Source organism: Scyliorhinus torazame, chromosome 3 (assembly GCF_047496885.1).
Source record: "Scyliorhinus torazame isolate Kashiwa2021f chromosome 3, sScyTor2.1, whole genome shotgun sequence".
NCBI classification, from domain to species: Eukaryota; Metazoa; Chordata; class Chondrichthyes; order Carcharhiniformes; family Scyliorhinidae; genus Scyliorhinus; species Scyliorhinus torazame.
This window is the reverse complement of record NC_092709.1, coordinates 353573034-353586370: the sequence shown is the minus strand read 5'-3', so window position 1 is coordinate 353586370 and position 13337 is coordinate 353573034. Positions and strand designations below refer to the sequence as shown.

General features: G+C 51.8%; 1 protein-coding gene across 1 annotated transcript in view; it reads right to left on the bottom strand.

Annotated features, from left to right (window-relative positions):
• LOC140409346 (serine protease HTRA2, mitochondrial-like) overlaps positions 1-13009 on the bottom strand; it is a 431863-nt gene extending 418854 nt beyond the window's left edge. The window contains exons 1-7 of the mRNA XM_072497762.1: positions 12613-13009; positions 11298-11502; positions 10942-11136; positions 7056-7088; positions 5871-5979; positions 2144-2210; positions 45-140 (exon numbers count right to left, since the gene is read on the bottom strand). Coding sequence (XP_072353863.1) covers positions 45-140; positions 2144-2210; positions 5871-5979; positions 7056-7088; positions 10942-11136; positions 11298-11502; positions 12613-12986 — 1079 coding nt within the window. The 5' untranslated portion in view covers positions 12987-13009. The remainder of the gene's footprint in view (positions 1-44; positions 141-2143; positions 2211-5870; positions 5980-7055; positions 7089-10941; positions 11137-11297; positions 11503-12612) is intronic.
• Positions 13010-13337: the final 328 nt, after the last annotated feature.

The following is a 13337-nucleotide window of genomic DNA, read 5'->3' as shown; positions in this document are numbered from 1 at the left end:
CCCCCCCACCCCCCCCCCCCCCCAATACCCTCTTTCATACTCACAGATAGGCTGGTGATCCTGTGATCACTTTGTGGATTAAAACCCCATAGGAAACATTTGGGAATCTGGGATCTCGCAATTTCAACTCGCTCAGGATTCTGTAATATCAGAAAGATCAGTGATAATGAATGGGAATCATGGTACACTCCGGGAATGGGGAATCATCGCACACCCCGGGAATGGGGAATCATCGCACACTCCGGGAATGGGGAATCATCGCACACTCCGGGAATGGGGAATCATCGCACACTCCGGGAATGGGGAGCATCGCACACTCCGGAAACGGGGAATCATCGCACACTCCGGGAATGGGGAATCATCGCACACACCGAGAATGCGGGATCATCGGACACACCGGGAATGAGGAATCGCACACACCGGGAATGGGGAAATCGCACACACCGGGAATGGGGAAATCGCACACACCGGGAACGGGGAATCGCACACACCGGGAACGGGGAATCGCACACACCGGGAACGGGGAATCGCACACACCGGGAATGCGGGAATCGCACACACCGGGAACGGGGAAATCGCACACACCGGGAATGGGGAAATCGCACACACCGGGAATGGGGAATCGCACACACCGGGAACGGGGAATCGCACACACCGGGAATGGGGAAATCGCACACACCGGGAACGGGGAATCGCACACACCGGGAACGGGAAATCGCATACACCGGGAATGGGGAAATCGCACACACCGGGAATGGGGAAATCGCACACACCGGGAATGGGGAAATCGCACACACCGGGAATGGGAAATCGCACACACCGGGAACGGGGAATCGCACACACCGGGAACGGGGAATCGCACACACCGGGAACAGGGAATCGCACACACCGGGAATGGGGAAATCGCACACACCGGTAATGCGGGATCATTGGACACACCGGGAATGCGGGATCATTGGACACACCGGGAATGCGGAATCATCGCACACACCGGGAATGGGGAAATCGCACACACCGGGAATGCGGGATCATCGCACACTCCGGGAATGAGGAATCGCACACACCGGGAATGCGGGATCATCGCACACTCTGGGAATGAGGAATCGCACACACCGGAATGCGGGATCATCGCACACTCTGGGAATGAGGAATCGCACACACCAGGAATGCGGGATCATCGCACACTCCGGGAATGAGGAATCGCACACAGGAATGGGGGAGCATCGCACACTCTGGGAATGAGGAATCGCACTCTGGGAATGAGGAATCGCACACTCCGGGAATGGGGAATCATCGCACACTCCGGGAATGCGGGATCATCGGACACACCGGGAATGCGGGATCATTGGACACACCGGGAATGCGGGATCATCACACACACCGTGAATGGGGAGTCGCTGGACACAATGTTTACAGTGCAGATGGTCGTCATTCAGCCCGTTGAGTCTGCACTCTCTCTCTCTAAAGGAGCATTCTATTTCCACTCCCCTGCCTTATTCCCGTTACCTTGCACATCAACTGGGCAGCACGGTAGCACAAGTGGCTAGCACTGTGGCTTCACAGCTCCAGGGTCCCAGGTTCGATCCCGGCTTGGGTCACTGTCTGTGCGGAGACTGCACGTTCTCCCCGTGTGCACGTGGGTGTCCTCCGGGTGCTCCGGTTTCCTCCCACAATCCAAAGATGTGCGGGTTAGGTGGATTGGCCATGATAAATTGCCCTTAGTGTCCAAAAAGGTTTGGAGGTGTTATTGGGTGACGGGGATAGGGTGGAAGTGAGGGTTTAAGTGGGTCGGTGCAGACTCGATGGGCCGAATGGCCTCCTTCTGCACTCTATGTTGTATTCTTTCCGGATAGAAATTGATTCCTTTTTGAATACTTTCACCACCTCCTCAGGAAGTTCGTTCAAGACTCTAACCCACCTCTCGCTCAAAGATCATTTCTAAGCCGTTGCCCATTATTGTGTATCAATGCCGTTGATGAAATGAAATGGACGTTATTCACCCTGTCCATACCCTCAGAGTCCTGAATACCGTTGTCAAATCTCAGCTCAGCTGTCATTTCTTCAAGGAAAACACTCAACCTCCCAATCTATCCCCACAGCTGTATTTCCTCATCCCTGGAAGCATCACTGACATGGGACTTACTGAGGAGAGAGGGTCAGCATCAAGACTCCAATGTACCGATGTTTAGTTTCAGTTCCAAACCAGGATTCTGTAAAATAACCAGAAATACTTTTAAACAGAGAAGGTGCGCAGGAGTGTGCCAGTGAGACTGATCGACCAATCACAGACCATCACTCAATCACATGACACCCCCCCCCCCCCTTCCACTGTCACAATCACAACATCCACATAATAGTCATTCACACCAATGCTCCGTCTATCAATTCATGCACCTAACCTTCTCTTTACCAGTCCCAGTGTTATAGAAAACTACATTACACCAGTGGTCACTGCAGGTGGGATCCACACTGTCCTTTCCCACTCTGGGACAGTGGGTCACACACTGTCCTTTCCCACTCTGGGACAGTGGGTCACACACTGTCCTTTCACACTCTGGGACAGTGGGTCACACACTGACCTTTCACACTCTGGGACAGTGGGTCACACTGTCCTTTCACACTCTGGGACAGTGGGTCACACACTGTCCTTTCCCACTCTGGGACAGTGGGTCACACACTGTCCTTTCACACTCTGGGACAGTGGGTCGCACGCTGTCCTTTCACACTCTGGGGCAGTGGGTCACACACTGTCCTTTCACACTCTGGGACAGTGGGTCACACACTGACCTTTCACACTCTGGGACAGTGGGTCACACTGTCCTTTCACACTCTGGGACAGTGGGTCACACACTGTCCTTTCCCACTCTGGGACAGTGGGTCACACACTGTCCTTTCACACTCTGGGACAGTGGGTCACACACTGACCTTTCACACTCTGGGACAGTGGGTCACACTGTCCTTTCACACTTGGGACAGTGGGTCACACACTGTCCTTTCACACTCTGGGACAGTGGGTCACACACTGTCCTTTCACACTCTGGGACAGTGGGTCACACACTGTCCTTTCACACTCTGGGACAGTGGGTCACACACTGTTATTTCACACTCTGGGACAGTGGGTCACACACTGTCCTTTCACACTCTGGGACAGTGGGTCACACACTGGCCTTTCACACTCTGGGACAGTGGGTCACACGCTGTCCTTTCACACTCTGGGACAGTGGGTCGCACACTGCCCTTTCACACTCTGGGACACTGGGTCACACACTGTCCTTTCACACACTGGGACAGTGGGTCACACACTGTCCTTTCACACTCTGGGACAGTGGGTCACACACTGGCCTTTCACACTCTGGGACAGTGGGTCACACGCTGTCCTTTCACACTCTGGGACAGTGGGTCGCACACTGTCCTTTCACACTCTGGGACAGTGGGTCACGCACTGTCCATTCACACTCTGGGACAGTGGGTCACACACTGTCCTTTCACACTCTGGGACACTGGGTCACACACTGTCCTTTCACACACTGGGTCAGTGGGTCACACACTGTCCTTTCACACTCTGGGAAAGTGGGTCAAACTATATTTTCACACTCTGGTACAGTGGGTCACACACTGTCCTTTCACACTCTGGGACAGTGGGTCACACACTGTCCTTTCACACTCTGGGACAGTGGGTCACACACTGTCCTTTCTCACTCTGGGACAGTGGGTCACACACTGTCCATTCACCCTCTGGGACACTGGGTCACACACTGTCCTTTCACACTCTGGGACAGTGGGTCACACACTGTCCTTTCACACTCTGGGACAGTGGGTCACACTGTCCTTTCACACTCTGGGACAGTGGGTCACACTGTCCTTTCACACTCTGGGACAGTGGGTCACACACTCTCCTTTCACACTCTGGGACAGTGGGCCCCAAACTGCCCTTTCACACTCTGGGACAGTGGGCCACACACTGCCCTTTCACACTCTGGGACAGTGGGTCACACACTGTCCTTTCACACTCTGGGACAGTGGGTCACACACTGTCCTTTCACACTCTGGGACAGTGGGTCACACACTGTCCTTTCTCACTCTGGGACAGTGGGTCACACACTGTCCATTCACCCTCTGGGACACTGGGTCACACACTGTCCTTTCACACTCTGGGACAGTGGGTCACACACTGCCCTTTCACACTCTGGGACAGTGGGTCACACTGTCCTTTCACACTCTGGGACAGTGGGTCACACTGTCCTTTCACACTCTGGGACAGTGGGTCACACACTCTCCTTTCACACTCTGGGACAGTGGGCCCCAAACTGCCCTTTCACACTCTGGGACAGTGGGCCACACACTGCCCTTTCACACTCTGGGACAGTGGGTCACACACTGTCCTTTCACACTCTGGGACAGTGGGTCACACACTGTCCTTTCACACTCTGGGCCAGTGGGTCACACACTGTCCTTTCACACTCTGGGACAGTGGGTCACACACTATCCTTTCACACTCTGGGACAGTAGTTCACACACTGTCCTTTCACACTCTGGGACAGTGGGTCACACACTGTCCTTTCACACTCTGGGACAGTGGGTCACACACTATCCTTTCACACTCTGGGACAGTAGTTCACACACTGTCCTTTCACACTCTGGGACAGTGGATCAAATTATCAAAAAGTCTCAGCCTTTTTTACTACAAGGAACACAGTCCTAACTTCTACAAAAGATCTTCAGATCTGAAGTTGCTTATCTCTGGAACCATTCTCTTGAATAATTTTTGCAGCCTCTCTTAACATGGTCACATGCTTCAAAGTGCTTGGTGCCCAGAACTGGTCGCAATGTCCCATTGAAACCAAACCCGTGCTTTAGACAGTTTTACGATTACTTCATCTCATGTATTCAGTGGCCCTATGAATAAACCCCAGGATACTCTCTGCTTTATGAATCACTCCCTCAACCTGCCCCGTCAATTTCAATGCTTCGTACACAGTTCGACCCCAGGTCCTCCTGCTCCTGTATCCCCATTAGAATTGTTTCCTTTATTATATATTGTCTCTGCGTTCTTCCTATCAAAACTTATCATTTCACACCCTTTCCCCATAACCCCACCAAACCAAAACATCTTTGGACTGTGGGAGGAAACCGGAGTACCCGGAGGAAACCCACGCAGACACGGGGAGAACGCGCAGACTCCGCACAGACAGTGACCCGAGGACGGAATTGAACCCGGGTTTCAAGCGCTGTGAGATAACCGTGCTAACCACTGTGCCGTCCTTGTAATCAACGGAGCTGAAGGGATAACAATGTTCCCAGAATACACTCAGCTGGCTGATCACAATGTCTCTGTAATAACAAAAACAGAAAATACTGGACATTGTCAGTCAAAGCTTTGTCAAAGAGACATCCAGACTGGAGACGTTAGCTCCCTTCTCTCTCCTCAGACGCTGTCAGACCTGCTGAGATTGTCCAGTATTTTCTGTTCTTGTTTCAGATTCCAGCATCCGCAGTAATTTGCTTTTATGTCTCCATAATACTCTGAGCTGAAGGGATCTCAATGTCAACATACGAATTGGGAGGAGTGGGCCACTCAGCTCCTCGAGTCTGCTCCCCCATTCAATACGATCCCGGCTGATCTGACTGTGACCTCAATCCCACACTCCTGCTGACACCCGGTAACCTTTCACCCCCCCCTTGTTAATCAAGAATATATCGAGCTGCGCCATAAAATATTCAAAGATGTTGCTTCCACCGCCTTCTGAGGGAGAGAGTTCCAGAGACACAGCACCCTCAGAGAAAAAAATTATCTTCATCTGCGTCTTAAATAAGTGTCCCCTAGTGGCCCCGAGTTCTAGATTCTGACGGTTCTAGACACCGGAACTCACTTTTACTCTGCTCAGCTTGCACGAGGAACTGCCGCACACGATCCGACGGAATAGCAAATGAGATTCCGGATGTGACCTTCATGGTGTTAATCCCGATGACCTCACCGTCCTGATAACAGAAGAAGATGATTTAAGAGGGTCTGAAGTTTCAATCATGCCCCCCCTCCGCCACCCTCATCAGCCCCCTCCACTCCGGCCCAGTCCCCTCCCGGTAGGGCAGCACAGTGGTTAGCACTGTTGCTTCACAGCGCCAGGGTCCCAGGTTCGATTCACGGCTTGGGTCACTGTCTGTGCGGAGTCTGCACGTCCTCCCCGTGTCTGCGTGGGTTTCCTCCGGGCGCTCCGGTTTCCTCCCACAAGCCCCAAAAGACGTGCTGTTAGGTGAATTGGACATTCTGAATTCTCCCTCTGTGAACAGGCGCCGGAGTGTGGAGACTAGGGGATTTTCACAATAACTTCATTGCAATTTAAATGTAAGCCTACTTGTGACAATAAAGATTATCAAGTCTGTGCCCTTCAATGCCAGCTCCGCCCAGCCACGTGACAGTCCTGCCCCTCAACGCCAGCCTCGCCCCCTACCTAATCCAACAGATGGTTATCAAGGGAGGTGTAGGATGGGTTTACAGTTCCCGATTCAGTGCATGGTTGGAGGGTTAACAAAAGCAAAATACTGCAGCTGCTGGAAACCTGAAAACAAACAGAAAATGCTGCAAAAACTTGGCAGGTGTGGCAGCATCCGCAGAGAGAGGAACAGAGTTACGTTTCGAGTCCGTGCGACTATTCTTCAGAGTTAGAGAGAGAAAGAGAGACACGAGATGGATTTTAGACCGCTTAAGAGGGGATGGAGAAGGCGGAGTAAAGTAGAAGTTCAGGGTTAGGTGGGAGGTAGGAGAGATTGGACAAAGATGTTTTGAACACAAGACAAACTAAGTGTTAATGGCAGCATTAAGGACTAAAGTAGGTGCTGATAGTGGCATAAAGGTCAGATTGCAGAATGTGTTAATAGCAGAATAAAGGTCAGTGGATGGTTGTAGCCCAGTGACTGTGTGAGCGGAGAGAGAGGGGAATAGTTACAATGGTCAAAAACTGCGCTGCATTAATCACAGGAACTGACTGCTCAGGAAATCAGCCTGTGGAGTGAGAGAGGAACACAAAGTTACAAAGACAAAAATATAGACAACTTACCAAGTTGACCAGAGGACCCCCAGAGTTTCCAAACTAGAGCAGAGAAAGATAGAGAATTAGCTACAAGGTTACAGTCAAATATTCTCCCCTATTGCCCTGTTGTAACTTGCTGACCTCTCCTCACTGACTCCCCCATTGAGGACAAATGGGCTTCCTATTCACTGGCTCAAAACACCATCATTTAAAAAAACCTTCATTAATTCTCCTCTTAATCTTACCTACCCCAGGAGCATATTGAGTCTTTCCCCCAAAATGTGGCTTCTCAGCCCTTGGTGGGGTTATGGGTGTGGGGGTAGTGGGTTGAGGTAGGGTGGTCTTTCAATGGCCTGCTTCTGCACTGTAGCGATTCTATTCATTCTTATGGATTCTCAGGAAACTAAGGAAATTCGGCATGTCCACATTAACTCTGACCAACTTTTACATTCACCTGAGGAAGGAGCAGTGCTCCGAAAGCTAGTGATTCGAAAGAAACCTGTTGGACTTTAATAATAATAATCACTTATTGGCACGAGTAGGCTTCAATGAAGTTACTGTGAAAAGCCCCTAGTCGCCACATTCCGGCACCTGTTCGGGGAGGCCGGTACGGGAATTGAACCCACACTGCTGGCCTTGTTTTGCATTATAAGACAGCTATTTAGTCCACTGTGCTAAACCAGCCACTGGTGTTGTAAGACTTCCTACCCAACTTTTACAGATGCATAATAGAAAGCATCCTATCGGGCTGCATCACAGCCTGGTATGGCAACTGCTCGGCCCAGGACCGCAAGAAACTTCAGAGAGTCGTGAACACTGCCCAGTCCATCACACGAACCTGCCTCCCATCCACTGACTCCATCTACACCTCCCGCTGCCTGGGGAAAGCGGGCAGCATAATCAAAGATCCCTCCCACCCGGCTTACTCACTCTTCCAACTTCTTCCATCGGGCAAGAGATACAGAAGCCTGAGAACACGCACGAACAGACTCAAAAACAGCTTCTTCCCCACTGTCACCAGACTCCTAAATTACCCTCTTATAGACTGACCTCATTAACACTACACCCTGTATGCTTCATCCGATGTCGGTGTTTATTTAGTTACATTGTATATGTTGTGTTGCCCTATTATGTATTTTCTTTTCTTCCCTTTTCTTCCCATGTACTTAATGATCTGTTGAGCTGCTCGCAGAAAAATACTTTTCACTGTACCTCGGTACACATGACAATAAACAAAATCTAAATCTTCGGTCCAGAAAAAGGGAAGATATGTCACAAACGTCATTGTGGAGAGAAACCGGATCAGATCAGGCGAGATGGAGAATCTGGGAGAATGGGGTGAAGTCCTCACAGGAAGCAGAGCCCGAGGACCTGTGGTCGAGGCAGCGATGGGAAATGAAATGAAATGAAAATTGCTTATTGTCACAAGTAGGCTTCAAATGAAGTTACTGTGAAAAGCCCCTAGTCGCCACATTCTGGCGCCTGTTCGGGGAGGCTGGTACGGGTGTCAGCAGGCTTGGAGTGTAGTATTACTAAACAATCTATCCCGAGAAATGGAGACAGAGAAGTCAAGGAAGGGAAGGGAAGTGTCGGAGATGGACTCCCAACATGTTTGTGCCATGGTTGTGAAGTTCATTGGTATGTCCCAAGGTCAAAATGCTAACTAATCAAATTCTTTCCTTTAATAAAAGCAAATTACTACGGATGCTGGAATCTGAAACAAGAACAGAAAATGCTGGACAATCTGAGCAGGTCTGACAGCATCTGTGGAGAGAGAGAAGGGAGCTAACGTCTCCAGTCTGGGTGACTCTTTGATACTCTGGAGTAGCAGGCAGTCATTTCCTCCCTCGCCTTATTGTCCTTGACTTTAGGAGGCTCACCGTCTCTCCGGGCAAAGCAGCACACGCCAGCTCTCTGGCTCAGACTCGGGAATGTACACAGCTGCACTTATCAAAACCCAGGAACAGGAGGAGACCATTCAGCCCCTCGATCCTCATCCACCATTGCTAGCCATAGATCCTGGTAGGCTTATAATTCAAACCTGTCTTGAAAAGTCCGAGAGGCCTCCCCCATCACTATCCGAGACTACACCTCAGATGTAAAAATGCATGTTTCCACAGCAACTCAGATGGGAGTGTACAAAATTACGAGGAACATTGATGGGGTAGACAGGAAGGAGGTTTTCTATTGGGGCACAGATTGAAGGGACAGGCAATTTGAGGAAAACCTTTTGGGGAATCTGGAACTCACTGCCTGAAAGGGTGGCAGAGGCGAGAACCCTCACAGCATTTAAGAAGAGTTTAGCACGTGAAATGCCACAGCATACAAGGATACGGGCCAAGCACTGGCAAATGGGATTACACAGGTGTTTGGTGGCCAGCACAGACACGATAGGCTGAATGGCCTCATTCTGTGCTGTAAAACTCTCTGACTTCCCAAGTGAACTGTCACACAACACCACCATAAAGTGCTTCCTGATTTCACTCCTGGACAGTCCGGCTCTCGATCGGAGATTCCTTCCATTTGTTCGGGATTCTCCACACTCCCATCCCCGAGGGGCAGCACGGTAGCATTGTGGATAGCACAATTGCTTCACAGCTCCAGGGTCCCAGGTTCGATTCCGGCTTGGGTCACTGTCTGTGCGGAGTCTGCACATTCTCCCAGTGTGTGCGTGGGTTTCCTCCGGGTGCTCCGGTTTCCTCCCACAGTCCAAAGATGTGCAGGTTAGGGTGGATTGGCCATGATAAACTGCCCTTAGTTTCCAAAAATTGTCCTTAGCGTTAGGTGGGGTTACTGGGTTATGGGGATAGGGTGGAGGTGTTGACCTTGGGTAGGGTGCTCTTTCCAAGAGCCGGTGCAGACTCGATGGGCCGAATGGCCTCCTTCTGCAATGTAAATTCTATGATTCTCCAAATCCATCATTTGAAGCATCTCAGCTTAGCGATGTTGGCTGAAGGATAAATATTGGCCAGGAGAGTGGAGAGATCCTCCCAGCTCCCCTTCCAACAGAAGATCTATTCCATCCACACAACTCAGCTTAACATCTCGTCCTCTGACATTGCAGCACTCAATCAGCTCTGGCACTGGGAGCAGGAGCCTGGATCAGGGGCTCAAATCTCTCAAATCGGGGGCCTGAAGCCAAAACCGTCTGACTCAGAAGTGAGAGTGCACCCAACCCACCCCACCCTCCAGTCCCCCACGCCCACCCCCGACTAGACCTCGGCTGGTAAGATTCAGTCCAATCCCTGAAGCTCCCTCTATGCCTCATCAGAACATAGAGCTGTACATCCTTACAGTCACTCCTGAACGAGGAGGGTTCAGTCTTTGTGGGTGGGATTTAAGTGAATGGTGCACCCTGTGGTCAAAATGCCCACTGCCCAATGTACTTCAAATTGAGAGCAATAGCTCCCATCAACCAGCCTATAGCCTTTAACTCCTATATTGATGCTAGGCTTGGCTATCTGTTATCGGTCCCTTGTCACTGGATTGATCTCTTTGCCTCGCGTCACTGAAGTATTTCTGGGAACTTCTTCCAAAGCGACTGATCAATGTAAATTCAACTGAAGCAGATTCACTTTTTAAAAGAAGCTGGAAATAAACTACAGCCCTTAGTAACAGTGACACCGAGCTCGTCAAGATTGCCACCAAACCCATCCAGTTCGCAATCGTCCGTTAGGGAAGGAAACCTGCCACCCTTACCCAGCCCAGGACCCAAGGTGATTGAAGACCCAAACCAACACGGTGGACCACCATATGGATGCAGCATGGGTGCATCCATACAGGTGGACAATTGAAGACTCTTTCCAGAGCAATTCCGAGATGGACAACACTGCTCTTGTCAGAGACACATAGGAGTCAATTATTGTAAAACTAACTAAGTCAGTGTCAATGTCCACACAGCCAACGTACTCACATCAATGGAAGCATCAGTCTGAATATATTCCATATCCGAATGAGCCATCCCGAGTTCCCGACTTCCTCTCTGCACTGAGCTGACAATCCCGGAGGTGATGGTGTTCTGGAGGGCGAAGGGACTGCCCATAGCAACAACAAACTCCCCGTGTCTGATCTCCGAGGATACGCCAAGGGGCAGCGTAGGGAGAGGAGCCTAAGAGAGTAAAGCACACGGTGAATATCTACTCGGTATCACACTCAGTACCATCTCCCATCCCCAGGGAAGGGAACCGCGCCTTGCGCCCGCCACCTGCTCCCCCCCCCCCCCCCCCCCGGCCGGTCTGTATCCATCTCCGCTGTGATTCAGTTCCTTACACTGGGATTGATCTTGATCGTGGCAATATCAGCCACCTGATCAATGGCTTGAACTGATGCCTCGTACATTTCCCCATTTGCCAGCTTCACCCGCACACGCCGTTTGTTGGCCACTACATGGGCGTTGGTGACAATGAGTCCGTCCTGGGTCACCGCAAATCCTGAGCCATTAGAAATCGCCATTTCCCGACCACTGAATGGATGCCTGAGGAGTAAAGACACCAAGTAACAGCTTTTCTCACTGTGGATTCTGTCCGCTAATACTGACCATTCATCTGCCTGCTTATTCACTGCAGAGACCCGCTCTCTCTCCTTCTTTACTTTAATCTCCTCCCAGCTCCCCACTCTCTGAAACTCCGCCCCCCCCCCACCACCCCTGTATCCCGTCTCTTTCTCTCACCCCCATCTCCCCGTCTCTACCACTTTCTCTCTTCCATCCCTCATTTTTATCTCATCCCTTCCCCCCTTGCCGCCTCCCCTTCCTCTTCCCCCTTTCTCTCTACACCCTCCCTTGACCTATCCCCTCCCTCCCCACTATCGCCCTGTCCCATATCATTTCCTATTTGTCTATTTGTACCACCCCTTCCATCCGAATCCCGCTGCTCCCCTTTTCCCCTTCTCCCCCTCCTTGCCCCCCTCGTTTTCCCTCCCGCCCATTTTCTCTCCCTTTCCCCACCCAACTTCTCTCCCTTCCTCCCCACATCTCTCTTGTTTCCCCTCTTCTCTTTCCCCCCCTCTCTCCCTTACCATAAGACATGGGACCAGAATTAAGCAATTTGGCCCATCGGGTGTGTTCCGCCAATCATGGGTGATATGTTTCTCACCCCCAGTCCCCTGCTTTCCACCCACAACCCCTAATCCCCCTATTAATTTCTTTCTACACCCCATTCTCTCCCTCCCTCCTCCTTCCTACTTCTCTCCCTTCTCCTCCCTTCCTATTTCTCTCCCTCCCTCCTCCTCCTATTTCTTCCCTCCCTCCTTTCCCTTCCTATTTCTCTCCCCCTTCCCCCTTTCCTATCTCTCTCCCTCCCTTCTTCCCATTTCTTTCCCTCCTTCTTTCCTATTTCTCTCCCTCCCTCTTTCCTATTTCTCTCCCTCCCTCTTTCCTATTTCTCCCCCTCCTTCGTATTTCTTTCCCTCCCCCACCTTCGTATTTCTCTCCCTCCCCCTCCTTCCTATTTCTCACCCTCCCCCTTTCCTATTTCTCGCCTTCCTTCCCCCTCCCTATTTCTCTCCCTCCTTCTTTCCTATTTCTCTCCTTCCCCCTCCCTATTTCTCTCCTTCCCCCTCCCTATTTCTCTCCCTCAGCATTTACCTCCCCAGTATTTCGATATAAACCACCGCCGGTCCTGTTTTCTCCACCACATCCGCGATGAAGTTGAACCTGAAGCGCGGGCTGTCGGGAGGGACGGGCCGGGCGGCCTGGACCGCGGGGAGGAGCCCGAGGCCTCGGCCCCGGCCCGGAGCCCCCGGGAACCGCTCCCGGCGCCGCCACAGCACCAGCGCGGCGGCCGCGGCTCCCAGGCCGAGGCCCAGCGGCCACCAGGAGCCGGGCCCGGGAGCCGCCGCCTCCTCCTCCCCGGCCTGTCGCCCCGAGCCGGAGCCGCTGGCCAGGGTCCGGAGGCCGGGCTCGCTCCCCCTGGCCAGGGCCCGGAGGCGGCACAGAGCTCGGGCCATGGGCGCCGCCATCTTGGCAACAAGAAGAAACTTTATCAACACGGACACTCGGCAGCTTCACCCTGTCCAGGGGGGGTGGGGCGGTGAAACGTCAGCAGGCTCAGCCATGACCTCATTGACTGGTGCAGCAAACTCGAGGGGCCGAGTGGCCTACGCCTGCTCCTCATGCTCACCTTGCTATGTTCGGTTGTGTCTTTCTCCTGATGAGTACAACGTGAAAAACTTCAACAAGGTTGGATTGGATTTGTTTATTGTCACGTGTACTGATATGCCATCAATTAAGGCGGAGAACGCAGAGTGAATTAACTATGGCTTTAATTGACTTACAACAGAGCTGGCAGCATGCCCCAGAATGAGGCAGTG